This window comes from Callithrix jacchus, chromosome 2 (assembly GCF_049354715.1).
Source record: "Callithrix jacchus isolate 240 chromosome 2, calJac240_pri, whole genome shotgun sequence".
Classification (NCBI taxonomy): Eukaryota; Metazoa; Chordata; class Mammalia; order Primates; family Cebidae; genus Callithrix; species Callithrix jacchus.
Genome location: NC_133503.1, coordinates 90,351,312 through 90,367,711, shown reverse-complemented (window position 1 = coordinate 90,367,711; position 16,400 = coordinate 90,351,312). Strand labels below are relative to the sequence as shown.

General features: G+C 34.3%; 1 protein-coding gene across 26 annotated transcripts in view; it reads left to right on the top strand.

Annotated features, from left to right (window-relative positions):
• Positions 1–15,923, top strand: part of DMXL1 (Dmx like 1) — a 193,201-nt gene extending 177,278 nt beyond the window's left edge. For 22 of the 26 annotated variants that reach the window (XR_013532130.1, XR_013532129.1, XR_013532128.1 and 19 more), the window contains 6 exons: positions 172–299; positions 5,341–5,433; positions 7,073–7,164; positions 8,508–8,560; positions 11,724–11,941; positions 13,799–15,923. Coding sequence is in view for 18 of the 26 variants with exons in the window: in XM_078365010.1 (XP_078221136.1) it covers positions 172–299; positions 5,341–5,433; positions 7,073–7,164; positions 8,508–8,560; positions 11,724–11,941; positions 13,799–14,023 (809 nt within the window). In the remaining 8 variants the exon portion in view is untranslated. The remainder of the gene's footprint in view (positions 1–171; positions 300–5,340; positions 5,434–7,072; positions 7,165–8,507; positions 8,561–11,723; positions 11,942–13,798) is intronic. The other 4 variants (XR_013532127.1, XR_013532125.1, XR_013532123.1 and 1 more) reach the window with 1 other exon arrangement.
• The last annotated feature ends 477 nt before the right edge of the window (positions 15,924–16,400 follow it).

Sequence of the window (16,400 nt, the reverse complement as noted above, 5' to 3'; positions counted from 1 at the left end):
ATTTTAAGATGAAGGGTATTCAACTGAAATTTCATACGAAGGTAAATTTGTATAAATTGACTGATTTATTTCTTAGATGTTTCTTCCATAAAGATTTTTACATTGGATTAAGAAATAATGTTTCCCAAAGATTTTTGAAATAAGTGCGGCTTTTACCCTCTTGTAATGCAGATCTGACAGGAGCTCAAGATGGAAGCGTCAGAATGTTTGAATGGGGCCATTCTCAACAAATAACCTGTTTTCGATCTGGTGGGAATTCAAGAGTTACAAGAATGAGATTTAACTATCAGGGAAATAAGGTATTATATTAAAATGTCAATGGTAAAAAGAATTGATTATGTTGGAGGTTTTTAAATATCACGATTTTGGGTTTCTGAAAAGAACAGCTCAGTGGGGAGTAGTAAAGTATTGATCCATATGGATTTTAAAAAATTATTCTCAAAGAACACTTAATTTCACTTGTTCTTCCTGAAGTATGTTATATAGGTGTCCATTAAAACTCATTTAAGTGAATCTTAATGACCAAATCATTGTAAATTCACCTTATATTACACATTTTTCAATTATTAAATGCTCCCACTCTCTTTATCCCTTGGAACCTACTCAGTGTGTGATCCAGTAGCAGGTAACATCTAGAGCTTATTATAAATGCATATTATTGATCCTTTTCCAGATGTACTGAATTACCATCTGCATTTTAACTAGATATTGTTGTGATTTGTACAAATACTAAAGTTTTTTAAGAGGTACTGCTCTAGAACAGGACATCAGCAAACTACATCCTAGCCACCTGTTTTGTAAATAAAGTTTTATTGGACCACAGTTACCCCATTCATTATTTGTTTTTTTTTGGCTACTCTCTACTACAACAGCATAGTTCAGGAGGACAAAGACCTTATAGCTGGCAAGCATAAAATATTTATTATATGGCCACCTAAGAAAAAGTTTGCCAACCCTGTTCTAGAGCATCCTTTACTGTCTTCACTTCTCATAATCCTACTTTGTTCAAACGGCTCCCCACCTGCTTTTGGTGTTAGACAGCAATCTTTTATTGAACGGTACTCCTCCTTGTGAAGCAGGGCTAACTCAGAGGCAGTGTACCCACAGCCAGCCCAAACTGCCTCTTTCTGCTCCTAATATCTTCCTGGCCCTTTAAAAAATAATTAAAGGGTAAATCAACCTTCTCCTTGTCTTCAGAGCCATGCTTCACCAAAAACTACTCTCACAGACTCTAGCTGATGGTATATCTTGCCTTTTCTTTCTCCTCAGCTCCCAGCCTTAAATTCTCCTCACCCTTTCCTTGTATCATTGTATGCTGCAACCTTTTTTGTTTACCACATTTGTCACATGGCTCTATTTTCATTTCACAAAAGTCAATCTCATTTTATGTAGTTGTGAAACAAAATTTTGAGAACTTATTTCTTTTCTTTTCTTTCTTTTTTTTTTTTTTTTTTTTTTTTTGGTTGAGACGGATTCTTACCCTGTCACCCAGGCTGGAGTACAATGGTGTGATCTCAGCTCACTGAAGTCTCTGCCTCCTGGGTTCAAGTGATTCTCCTACCTCAGCCTCCCAAGTAGCTGGTACTGCAGTCATGTGCCACCACACCTGGCTAAATTTTCATCTCTTTAGTTGAAATGGGGTTTCAGGCTGGGCGCAGTGTCTCACACCTATAATCCCAGCACTTTGGGAGGCCGAGACGGGTGGAACACCAGGTCAAGAAATCAAGACCATCCTGGTCAACATGGTGAACCCCGTCTCTACTAAAAATACAAAAAATTAGCTGGGCATGGTGGCACGTGCCTGTAGTCCCAGCTGCTCGGGAGGCTGAGGCAGAAGAATTGCCTGAACCCAGGAGGCAGAGGTTGTGGTGAGCCGAGATCACACCATTGCATTCCAGCCTGGGTAACAAGAGCGAAACTCCATCTCAAAAAAAAAAAAAAGAAATGGGGTTTCAACATATTGGCCAGGCTGGTCTCAAACTCCTGACCTCATGATCTACCCTTCTCAGCCTCCCAAAGTGCTAGGATTACAGGTGTGAGCCATGGGGCCTGGCCAAGAGCTTATTTCCTAAAACCAATTAGCAACATTCTTAATTCCTTAATGGGAAATTAAGGGAATTTAATGCAGAAGCCTTTACAATTCTACAAGACTTTCAGTTGTATTCCCTATCAATATGAGTTGTGTGGTCTTGCATTTTCACTTTGCTTGTCAGTATTATATTGCTCCTAACTAATCTCTATACCTGAATCCTTATCTCTCTAATGCATCTTGCCAACAATATTATATAACAAACAACATAGTTAAATGACTGCAATATAGATGAGATCACATTATTATTTTTTTCAAGAACCCTTCAAGGGTCCTCATATCAAATTCTTTAACATAGTATTTAAAACGTTCTATAATAGGACTTTGTTTTTCAGTTTTAACACTTACTATAGCCTTCTGCATAGGCTATTTTAAGGCACAAAAAAACTGTTCGTCATTGCCTACCCAAGTATCTTTGACAGGCAGCCAGCTTATTATTCATTCACCTTTGCCTTGATGAAGCCTAATAGCACAACACCTAAGCATGCTATCTCCTCAAGTAGAGAAGCCTCTTAAGGTAAATGGAAGAGATGAACCACACTGTATCACAATAATTCTGGTGAATTTGATATTCAATTGTGAATAGAAATACATTGCCAAAAACCAATGCATATTTCAGAAAATCTAAGTGTCTGGAAAGCTGCATTAAGCAGAATAAATAATAAATAACCAATAAGGAATAATTCCTCAGAGATTGAAGAATATATTACATTTATCAAACAAGAACAGGTTAGCATTAAACAAGGATAGCAAGAGAACAGAAAAGAGTTATGGGAAATTAAAAACATGATTCCCAAAAATGTGATCAATGGGGTAACTACTTATTAGAAAAGCTGAAAATCAGGTTTATTGTTGGGAAGCACAAATTAAGAAATTATCCCATGATGATAATAATTTAGGAAATATTTCAGAAGAAAAAAATGATAGAGGAAAAGCAATATTTAAAGGAATAATAGATTCTATTTCCCCAAAGCAAAAATATAAATATATATTATAAGAGAAAGGGCCTACCAAGTATTGAGAAACAACACATACCTGCATACATCCTGTTTGTGTATCTTTTGTTTGTTAAAGAGAGAATCCCATAAGGTTCTAAAAAGGAGTTAGAATAAAAATGGTTACTTACAACCCACACCCCACCCTGCCACTAAATGTCATTGGCCTATTACAAAGATAATAGAACAATATCCACAGAATTCTGATGGACAAGGAATGGGAACTGAGTCGATGTCCATCCAAACAATTATTTAAATTTGCTGGCAAAATAAACATTTTTAGGTGTACAAAGACTTAACACATTTGATGTGTCTAACCTTTCTAAAGAACACACCTGGCCGGGCGCGGTGGCTCAAGCCTGTAATCCCAGCACTTTGGGAGGCCAAGGCAGGTGTATCATGAGAGATCGAGACCATCCTGGTCAACATGGTGAAACCCCGTCTCTACTAAAAATACAAAAAATTAGCTGGGCATGGTGGCGCGTGCCTGTAATCCCAGCTACTCAGGAGGCTGAGGCAGGAGAATTGCCTGAACCCAGGAGGCGGAGGTTGCGGTGAGCCGAGATCGCGCCATTGCACTCCAGCCTGAGTAACAAAAGCGAAACTCCGTTTCAAAAAAAAAAAACACACCTAAATCTACTCCAGAAAACATAAGATAAACTAGAAAAAGGAATAGACCTGGGAAAATATTATTAACAAATATAAAAACAGTAGGTTAATATTCATAATATTAGTCCTATCAGTCAAATTTTTAAAAAGACAAATAATAGAGAAATAGATAAAGGATATTAACAGTCAATTTACCAAGCAACTGTGCCTAGCCAGTAGCCCTCAACCCTCCCTAATAACTGAAATGGAAATAAAATGAGACTGTTTTTTCTGCATAAAATTGACAAGTATTTTAGCTTTTAATAATATCTGATATTAACTAAAGTGTAAGAAAAATGAGGGTATGAATTTATATTACCACTTGGGATTTAATTTTGGCATAATCTATTAATTTTAAGTGATGCTCTTTAACAAAATTTTCCCATTTCTAGATGTCTGTCCTACATAATTATGCAAAGGTATATGTGTAGCAGTGTTCAAAGCAGCCCTTCTTATATTAGGGAAAATTGAAAATGATATGGGGAAAGCTTTAAATTATAATATCACTATACAGTGTAATACTGTGCACAGCACAAGAATGAGCTAGATCTATGTGTATTTACCTGGGAAAGATAGCTATAATAAATCAAAAATGTAATTGTATAGCAGTATTATTATAGAAACAAATCTGAAAGGAAACATATCAAATTCTTAATAGGTGCTAGATCTAGAGGCAGGGGAGAGTAGGAGTCCAAATCAGACATTTGTTTTATTTTATATACTTTATAATAAGCCTGCATTATTTTTATAATTGAAGGAAAAAATTTTAGCTGTCCTACTCATCCTTCGAGATCTCTATCACATACTTCCCTTATTGGATTATTTTGACATCTTACTAATTAAAGTTGCCCTGGGCTCCTATAATGGGATTGTTTTACTTTGATAATTCTTATATGAGTTTACTTTGTACTTTTTTTTTTTCTTTGAGATGAATCTCATCTCTGTCACCCAGGCTGAAGTGCAGTGGTACAATCTCAGCTCACTGCAACCTCCACCTCCCGAGTAGCTGGGATTGCAGGCATGCACCACCATGCCCAGCTAATTTTTGTATTTTTAGTAGAGACAGGGTTTCACCATGTTGGCCAGGCTGGTTTCGAACTCCATCTCAGGTAATCTGCCTGCCTCAGCTTCCCAAAGAGCTAGGATTACAGGCGTGAGCCACCGCGCCCGGCCTACTTTATACTCTTGTTCATGTGTTTACCTTATTGTTTCTGAAAGTCCTTTTTGTCTTTTTCAAAAGTCTGTTTTTGTCTTTTTCAAAAATGAGCAGTTTTCATTCTTATATATGATAAAGCTTTGTCATATAGCATAGTCTGTTAATCCAGTATCCTTTTTTTGTAATAATTATAGAGAATATATGAGCTATGCTAGAGGTTAGTATAATAAAATGAGTGTCTGATGTTTGTTCCCTTTATGTCCATCCTGGGATTTTTAAAGTAGTAGCTGAATGTTTTTCTGAAATAGATCTATGTATAGGTGAAGTGAAAAATCAAAAAGACATACAATAGAATATTTAAGAGTCAAAATACGGGTGTCACACTGAGGGTAAGGATAAATATATACTTTGATATTTATATTAAATACTTTTAAATATTGTCTTTCTCTAAGTTTGGAATAGTTGATGCTGATGGATATTTAAGTTTGTATCAGACAAACTGGAAATGTTGTCCAGTGACTGGAAGCATGCCTAAGCCATACCTGGTAAGCCAAGACTTTCTGCCTTTAAATAAAATTTGAGTTTTCATTTTAAATAAACCAAGAACATGTATTTGAGATGAGATATTTAGAACTAGTAAATAAAATGTGGTCCTGTTTCTCAGTCACAAACTTCTGTCCTTGTGTTATGTGAAAATTACTCTGTGAAGCATAAAATTTCTTAGTCTCTGGTAATTTGGAAAGTTGACATGTATAGGAGCAACATGATACCTCCAGATACCTCTACATCCTGTGGATTACTAGACCCCTTTTTTAACCTCACTAATTTGGCTATTATACCTAAATAGAATGATTACCAAACCAATGCATCTGCTTATTTTGCTGCAATTATCTCTTATGAACAAACAAAGTGAAAAGGACATCCTATAGCTGGTGTTGTTATTTTCTTGTTCATCTCTTTTTTTTAACAGAATATTGATACATCTCTGTTCAGGACTATGCAGGCTTTTATGAACTTTATTTGGCTTCAAAGAATGCTGAATTTATATTTTATATTCTTCAGTGAAGCCCTTTATAGGACTAAGCAATTCCTATCAGGAAAAAGTTGAGAATATAGATTAATTGCTTCTTGGCCTTTTGGCTAGGATCAAGTGAAGAAAATAGGTTAAAATTCTGGTAATTTGCCCAAGGTTAATTGATAAAATACAGTGCTCATCTAAGTAAAAGCAAGCAAGCATGGAAGGGTTGATTAGGGTACCTTGAAAGAATATTAACTGTTTCTTATATTTTTATTAAGCCTAAAGATTTAGATGTACAAGTTTATATTCTCCAAGGGACTTTTTTTTTTTAACTTTTAAAAAGATGAATTGAGTTAAATTGTGCATAACTGGCTTTTGAAGATTAAGAGGATTTTTTCTGTTTTAGGGATACAGTCATCTAGCCCAGCTCCAATAGGGTTCCAGGGGAAATGGGGAGGTGGCTCAGAGGAATAATCTTTGGTGTGGTGATTTTGGGATACTTTAAAAAAATTATTTTTTATTAAAGAGAAATATCTAAAACATAATTTGGAAGCTTTTGTAGCTGATGAAACCTCACAATTTCTTAAGTGTATTGTTTGATAGAATATTGAAAAATGCTATATATTTTCTAATTTTGATGACTAGTGATTTTTTCATGTACTTGAATAATTTTTAAAAGCTTAAATATTTTTGAAAAATACATGTCAATTATTTAACAAAGATAATTAAGCCTAGTATTATCTAAAATTCTTTCTGTCTTCTAAAACAAACATTTTTCACTAAGTATTCTAAAGGAAAATCTTTAAGTTTAACCTCCTTATGTTTCCCTTTGAACTTCTGGTTGAACATAAAGAGATTCATAAAGGGTCATGACATGCAGCCTACATAGTTCAGGAAAAGTGTGTGTATGTTTCTGTGTCTACATATATGAAAGAGAAAGAGGCAAAATGAATCTGCCAAAACATTAAAATACGCTGCATCTGGGTAAAAAGTATATGAAAGTTATCTGCATTACTTTTACAATTTTTCTAAAGTTCAGGTGAAAAAGATGATACAACAGGTTTAAGAAAGCCATAAACTACATGATGACTTTTTGAAGAATACTTTTACCTGGTTATGACGTTTTTAGTGAGAGCAGTAACATGTATTGTTTCTAACCATTCCAGACTTGGCAGTGTCATAACAAAACAGCCAATGATTTTGTCTTCGTTAGTTCCTCCTCTCTGATAGCTACAGCTGGTCTTTCAACTGACAATAGGTAAGAGATGAAAGCTAAAATTGAAGTATGAGAAACTATACCTGAACTTTTTTTATTGTTCTGCCCTTGTGTTTCAAGAATTTTAATATAATTACGGCTTTAGATATAGTATTTTTATTCTAAATACTATTATTTGTTGGCCATGTTATTCCAGCTTCACCCCCAAAAGCTGTGGTTGTGAGAAAGTGTCATATCCTGCCCCAATGTCTGTCTGCCTCTTTTGATTTCTGTCATACAACTGAGTTCTGAGATCAAGGCCCACTGAGCTTGCTTGCTTTTTTTATATTTATCTGTAAGGCCTCACTATGGACTGGAAACAGGATTGTAAGACGATGGATTCTTCAGCTTATCTTCCATAGATATATCTTATATATGTTGGTCTCTCCACACAGTAGAAATAAGTTATCTTTGTGCTCAAGAAAATTCAGCATCTCTCCTCTTAATGTATGTCAGTCCAACTGTTAGAGAATCAGTGAATACAAAAAGAAGTTTTCATATTCAACCTTCATATATAGTATTATTTGTAAATGCATGTTAATCTAAAGTTATTCAACTTTTTTAAGCTGTAATAGTAGTTTTAAATTTTCTGTCAAAATTGTGGGCTGGGCGCAATGGCTCACACTTATAATCCCAGCACTTTGGGAGGCCGAGGTGGGCGAATCACTTGACGCCAGGAGTTTGAGACCAGCCTGGCCAATATGGTGAAACCCCATCTTTTCTAGAAATAAAAAAAATTAACTGGGTGGGTGTGATGTTGGGCATTTGTAATCTCAGCTACTCGGGGGGCTAAGGCAGGTGAATTGCTTGAACCCAGGAGGCAGAGGTTGCAGTGAGCCAAGATCACACAGTTGCACTCCAGCCTAGGCAACAAGAGTGAAACTCTGCCTCAAAAAAAAAAAATTGTGGCCAGAGCATGGTGGCTCATGCCTGTAATCCCAGCACCTTGGCAGGCTGGTGCAGGAAGATCACTTCAGCCAAAGAGTTTGAGACCAGCCTCGGCAACATAGGGAGACCTCATCGCCACAAGAAATTTAAAAAATTAGACAGACGTGGTGGCACATACCTGTAGTCCCAGCTACTCGGGACACTGAAGTAGGGAGATTGCTTGAGCCTGGGAGGTCAAGGCTTCAGTGAGCCAAGATTGCACCACTGCGTTCTTTTTTTTATGTAAAAAATAATTTTATATAAATTTGTTGGTTACTTGTATTTGGTGCTTTTATGAATTTACGAACCTTCTGTGATAGCAAGGTTTAAAGATCACATAGCTATGAGATATTTTTTATTCTGTTGTTAACTTTTTGTGTGACTCAGAAGGAATCCTTTTTTTTTTTTTTTTTTTTCAGAAACATATGTTTGTGGGATACTCTTGTAGCACCTGCCAATAGTTTAGTCCATGGTAAGTTTCTAAAGCATTTAATAAATTTTGAAAGTCAGGAAATTCATAAGCTAAACATTATTTATAAATAGATTTGTTACTAATGACACATATATTTTTTAGCCCATGAAATTTATTTTGCCTGTGACGGCAGGATTTGAAAGCAAAAAGATGCAATATACATAATTAAATCTTCTCTATACCTTGATAAGGGCCAGTGGGACATAGATAACACAAAAATCATCTGTCTTTGAATCTGATAGCCACAGGTCATCATTGTAAACACAAAGTAAACTCAATATTATGTCCCCTCTCACCACTCCTATTCAGCATTCCACTGGAAATCCTAGCTAATGCAATAACACAATCATAGGAAATAAAAGATATATAAATGGAAGGGAAGAAATAAAACTGTCTTTATTCACAGATGACGTAATTTTCTGTAAAGTATCCCAAAGAATTTACAAAAGAAACTCACAAGTATAGCAGGGTCCCAGGATACAAGGTCAATATTTACTGTTGATTCTCGAACAACGTAGGGGTTGGGATGCTGACCCCTGTTCAGTTGAAAATTCTCATATAATTTTTTATTCCCCCCCAAAATTTAACTACTAATAGCCTAGTGATTACTGGATGCTTTGTTAATAATATAGTCAATTGGCCAGGCGCCGTGGTTCATGCCTCTAATGCCAGCACTTTGGGAGGCCAAGGTAGGCAGATCACCTGAGGTTGGGAGTTCAAGACCAGTCTGACCAACATGGAGAAACCCTGTCTCTACTGAAAAAAAAATACAGAAATTAGCCAGACGTGGTTGTACATGCCTGTAATTCCAGCTACTCAGGAGGCTGAGGCAGGAGAATCACTTGAACCTGGGAGGTGGAGGTTGTAGTGAGTCGAAATCATTCCATGGCTCTCCAGACTGGTCAACAAAAGCAAAACTCCATCTCAAAAAAAAAAAAAATAGTAATAATAATATACTCAATTAACACATAGTTTGTATATGTATTATATAGGAAGCTAGAGAAAAGAAAATATTAAAATCATAAGGAAAAGTACATACCTGTAGTGTACTATATTTATTGATACGGTAAAGTTTATGTCATCTCTCTACAAGGTGAATTATCTGTCTGAAATGGCAGGCAGCTACAGCTGCAGACATCAATTTGTGGTGCATATCAAGCAATTCAACTTTTTTCTTGTAATGTCTTGACTTTTCTCTGCTTTTGGGGAGTACTTCCAGCATCACTAGCAGCAAGTTGATGGTTCCCATGGTGTTATTCAGGTTTACACTGTTGCACTAAAGACAATGAAAAATTCACAAGAACCACAGGAGATCACTTTTCACTGCAATATACAATTTACTGGAGAGAGGACCTGCTTACATGGAAATGATTAGCATCACACAGCATTTTAAGCTTATACTCACAATACACAATAGCTTGCCACAATAGCAACAGGAGGTGGCTGTTACATTTTAACAGTAGTTCAGTATGAATTGTAATTAATTTTATGCACTTATGATTTCATGCTGTGTCTTTATTTTTGTTTGCATTTCTCATGCCACCACTTACAATCTGTATTTGTGTGCATATATTTCAATAAACTTAACTTTTTATAATAGATTAGTGTATATTTTAATGGTAGTAAATAATAGACTAGTATTTACATATATTTTATGCATTCATGACATACTTTTTCTTAATTTTTTTAGGTATTTCTTGGCTATGTGGGTTGTTGGCAAGTTTTTTTCAAATTATATCTTTAAAATTTTTTTCCAATATATTTATTGAATAAACCACATCTAAGTGGACCCATGCATTTCAAACCAGTGTTGTTGAAGGGTCAGCTGTACTAAATTCCGTTGCTTTTTTTGCATCAACCATTGCAATTTGAAATTTAGAGAATATTACCATTTACAATAGCACCCAAAATAATGAAATACTGAGGCATAAATCTAACAAAATATATACAGGGTCTGTATGCAGAAAACTATAAAAATGATAAAGAAGATCTAAATGAAAGAGATTCCACATTCACAGATTAGCAGACTCAGTAGTCTTAAGATGTCAGTTGGTCTTGATTTTATAGATTCAACACAATTCTAATCAAAAGCCCAGTGTGCTACTTTGTAGGTATCAACAAACTGATTCTGAAGTTTATATGGGAAGGCAAAGGAATAGCCAACCAAATACTGGAGAAAAACAAACTTTAAGGACTCACACTATACTACCTGACTTCAAGATTTATAATCAAGACATTGTGGTATTAGCTTAAGAATAGACACATAGATCATGGAACAGAATAAAGAGCCCAGTAGTAGACTCACATATGTAGTAGACTTTAATATGTCACAGAGACAGTTCAGTGGAGAAAAGATAGTCTTTTCACCTAATAATGCTAAAATAATTGAATGTCAACTTTTAAAAATTTGAACCCAGACCTCATCTTTCATAAAAATTAACTCAAAATGGACCACAAACTTACATGTAATATGCAAAATGATAAAACTTCTGGGAGGAGCTAATTGGACAGAAGTCAGAATTCCTACTAATTCTGTCATCTCTGTCACTTCTGGGTTAATTTCAATTGATGGATTTGTCTTCTCCTTATGGGTTACATTTTCCTGCTTTATTACATTCTTGTTAATTTATTATTAGATGCCAAGCATTGTGGATTTTATCTCATTAAGTGCCAGTTATTTTTGTATTCTGTAAATGTTCTTGAGCTTTGCTCTGGGACAAGTCTAAGTTACTTGGAAACAGTTAAATCTGGGGGGGCCTTGGTTAAACAGGACCAAAGCACCATTTGATCTCGGGCTGATTTTCTTCCGCTACTGAGGCAAACCCTTCTTATTACTCCACCAAGCGTCTTGTGAATTATGAATTTTTCCACTATGGCTGGTATGGAACCAGTTCAACCAGGGTTCCCCTTCTGGTGCCATGGCAGTAAGTTAAGGCAGTTTTTTGACTCACCCAGTTTGTTTCCCGTCTCTCAGAGATCATTCTTTATTGCCTCATATCTGTGTCTCCAATCATTATTCTTTATATTTCATTTGATTTTTTTTTAACTGTTTCAGGCAGGAGAGCAAATCTGGTCTATTATTTCATCTTAGCCAAAAGCCAGAAGTCCATTTCTTTTATTGTTAAGTGTTTTTTTGTTTTGTTTTATTTTAATTTACTTTCAGCTTTTACCTGCCATGACAGTGGAGCCACAGTTTTAGCTTATGCACCAAAACATCAGCTACTAATATCAGGTGGCAGAAAAGGTTTTACATGTGCATTTGACCTTCATCAACGACAGCAGAGGCAGCATTTCCAGAGCCATGATTCTCCTGTTAAAGCCATTGCTATTGATCCAACTGAAGAATACTTTGTTACAGGATCTGCAGAAGGCAATATAAAGGTAAACACAGTTGATGCCACAACATCTACAAAATGAAAAGAAACCTTAGCTCTTTAATCATATCAATGACATCAGTCTAGTTAAATGATAGTTATATTAACTTCTTTATAGTCAGCAATGCTAATTGCTGTTTAATCTTTCAATGAATGGAATAATATTTAATGTGAAATTTTTCTATTTTTCAGTTGTTTTAAAATGTGCTTAATTACTTCGTACTAAAACCCAAAATTTTCCATGGATATAAACATAATTCAGATATTAGAATTTGTCTTGACTCCATGTTCAGAGTTACATAATTTACTGAATTTAATTTCCAGGGTCTGAGAAATGTATTGATATTTTCTTTTATCCCACATTGCTCCCCATTTTTTTATGTATATTATTATCCAACTACTCAATGCCCAATTCAGGAATTCTGGATAAACCTTGCCTTTAGCAGTCCTTCATTTTCAGAGTGCACTGTGTTGAAAACTTAGAGAAGTTGTTTAAAATGTTAAGCAGCTTATTAAATATGCAAAAAATATTCATTTGGTAAGTCAGTCTGAGGGATATGCATTTTAATAACACATACCTAGTAATTTTGATGGAGGGTCCTTTGGCCCTGTTTGGTAATTGGTGAGTCAGTTTAGACTACTCCCCATGTTATTTTAATGGTCAGCAACCCTAGAGTTGAGGGGTTTAGTTTGATCGAATTTATTAATTTAAGCACTTATTTAGTACAATCAAATGGATTTTTTTTTTTTTTAAGATACAGGGTTTTGCCATGCTGGCCAGGCTGGTCTCGAACTCCTGACCTCAGGTGATCCACCTGCCTCAGCCCCCACAAAGTGCTAGGATTACAGGCATGAGATGGATTTTTTTAGGACCAGCAAATTGTTCTTATAATTCTCATCCAGTGAAAGACTAGAATTATGAAATTTTAAAAGGCTTTTCCTTAAAATCAAAAATATATACCAACAGAATTATTTTCCTTCATTTTGAAACTAGTTTCTTATTTGGACTGATTCTAGTTTAGAATAAGCCATAGTTAGATTGGGTCTTTAGTTTTTAACTTTGATTCTATAGTTTATTGTTTAATCAAGGTAAAAAAAAAAAAGACTTGAAAATATACAGTGTATCCAGAAGCCCTAATTTAACCAATTCATATGCAGGATAGTATGAATTAATGAATTTCTTAGAGTAAATAAACATTTTTAAAAAATGGTCTCCAATAAAATCAGGTAATAAGTTGGTTTCTCTAAACCTAAAATATAGATATCCTAAAAGCATTTAAGTTGTTCACATAAGTGAAGATGCTTATAATTTGCTTTACAAACAGATACATTTATTTTGATAAGGGCTAGAAATATAAAATCTTAGTAAATTAAGTATCCTGAAGTTGTAATAATTTACTTTGTCTTATAGTTAAAATATAGCTTTGCCTGGTCAGAGGGCCTCTAGGTGTCAAGTACTTCTCCCTTTCTAGTTGTTCAGATCTCCTGGTGAGCGTTCAATAATATAGAGAGGAGATTACCTTACTGTATAACTATACAGCAAAAGCTCTGCTGAGAGATAGAAAACCTTGATTTTAATCCCTGTAGTATTAAAAGTTTCTGTAGCATTAACACTTAACCTCCTTGTTACCTATGTTGTCTCTCTTACTTTCTGACTGGGTGGATGTTTAAGTATTTTGTGTTAAAGCAATTGGTAAATTACAATGCCCTATACAGAATCAAGGTGTTATGATCCTAGGCCTACACAGATTTTTCTCTGTTTTGGAAATTCCTTACTGCATAGGAATGCAGGCCTAAAATTTTCATTTGGTTTCTTAAGGTCGTTATCAACCCTAATTTTCCTTTTGTTCTTAATATCTTTCAGATTTGGAGTCTCTCTACCTTTGGTCTTCTCCATACTTTTGCCAGTGAACATGCTCGGCAGTCTATTTTTAGGAATATTGGAACTGGAGTAATGCAAATTGAGACAGGGCCTGCAAATCACATTTTCTCCTGTGGAGCTGATGGAACAATGAAAATGAGAATACTGCCAGATCAGTTTAGCCCCTTAAATGAAGTGTTGAAAAATGATGTGAAATTTATGCTATAACATTTTTACAGTAAGATGTATAATTTATTACCTACATGGAAGTGGCCAACAGATGTAATATACAGTGATCACTCTCTATGCCACAAATTAGCTAATGCTTTTTGGTTTTTATATTTATTTTACGGAGCTTTGCCCTTGATGCACTGATGCCTTAAAAATTAACAAGTTCATTCAGAAGTAGATTACATTGCCTAAAGTAGAATGTGTAAGTAATGTGTAAGTAATGCTGTAATAATACAAATTATAGTATATTATAATCAGTATGTCATAGTGTTAAAGGTATTTTGTTTTCTTACTGATACTCTTCCACAGGTATCTCTGCATGAATTTCTTCCACTGTAAAAATACCTTTTTTTGTAAAGGCAGTTATACGTAATACTCATCACTTAATTCACCACACTCTCACTTCCTTTATCAGCCTTATACATCTCAAACTCTTCTCTTAATTATTGATAGATTGACATTTGAGTAAGAATGAAAAAAATAATGAACGTCTTCATTAAAATTGTCATTGAGACATCGGTCATAAATGAGCCAGATGGCTCATTATGTAAGGTTTTCATCAGTTTCCCCTCTGAAGCCCATGTTATATGTATGTATACGTGTGTGTGTATCTTACACATCTTATTTGAACTTAGTCGTATATATTAGTGAAAACTGGTTTTTCATGTGTTTTTGTGCCATAAAAACTGCCACCAGAATAACTTTTTTTTGCAACTGTGCTTTTCATTTTTAAAAAGTTTTTGAATTCCCATCCTAATTTTCAAATAAGTTTCAAGAAGACTTTCAGGATTATTATTTTAAAGAATAGATTTAGTGAAATAAGTCTTAGCTGGCAGTAAAGTCTCTGTGGTGGCATATATAAGACACTTAAAAAAAGTATGTGAATTTGTCAACAACTTTTGGAGCATCAAACAAATATTTTACTTAAATTTTATTTTATCTTATTAATTTGTAGGTGCTTTTAATCTCAAAATTCTGAAAACCCTATAACAGTGTTTTCAGAACAAATGTGAAAACAGTCAAATTAAGTAGATAGTATTTAGAAATGTAAAATACTCTCCAGATCTACCATTAATAGGAACTAAACTAAACCTTTTATTTTTGCCAAAAATATTATTTTATTATAAAATATGACCAAAATATTTAAAATGCACAATGCTTTTAACTTAAATGTGCTAACCCTGTTTCTGTCTGTTTTGGGCTGTACCTTTTCTGATTCAGAATTATAGAAAACTTGATAAGTACTTGATTTTAACCGATAAGACTACAGGCTGATGGGACTAAGTATTTATGGGACAATTATATACTATTTAACTTAAATATATTTTGTTTAATAGGAAATATAAAATAAGAGCATTTTGTGTAATAAAATATGGGCAACTATTATCTTGGAAATTAGAGTCAAAGCAAAGAAATGAAGGGCTGGTAAAACGAATTTTGTAATATCCTCAGGATACTTTTATCTTAAAAGTATGTTGTTAAAGATTTTGTAAATTGTATTTCAACAATTTTAAATGTGTTGAGCAAGTTGCAGTGAAAACACTGTCATTATGTAGAGAGTTTATATGCACATAATAACCTGTACCTATAAATTGTGCAATAACCATATGTGACTATTTTGCCATGGAGAAATCTGTGACAGCATTGCAAACAATAGTATTGTTTGATGTAGTTAACTTTAAGTTATTTTTCAGTAATTTCCTCACAAAGATCCAAACAGCTTTAAACACTTTCAATGAGATAAAGTATTTACTATTATGCTTATTAGAACAAAAGGTATTAAGGATGAAACATATTTTAAATGGGGATTTATATGGATAATCATACATTATGTAAGTCCATATGTATGTACATCCAGAGTCATAATATTTTAAATAAACAATCATGCAGAAGCTTTTTTGGGGGTTATACTGTTGTTTTAATATCTGTGCCAATTTAGCTCACTTAAAATATGTGACATTCTAAAATCAAGAATTTCTGTATTTGTATTTGGTTAATGTAAGGAGGATGGAATCACTTTCCGAAATACTCTGTTCTTTTCTACAGTTTTTTAAAAATTTGATAGGTAAGCATTATTCAAAGAAGGTGGGAATAAAAGTTGTGGAAATGTTCAAGTGTAAAATGATGTGCATATATGTAAATTTTCATCCACATTAATGGAGTGGATACATCAAAATACATTTTTTAATCGTGTGTTTTCTAAGAATGTGGCTTTGTGATCATATAAGAATTCACAACATTAACAAATCTTATTTTCTGAAATGTAGGATTTTTCTTAAACCATGCAACAGTCATCTCCATCCTCCTTTCTTGCTCTTTGCTTTTGCCCTCCCTTCTTTTTTTAAAAAAAATTCTTACGTTGGTCTCAACAGTG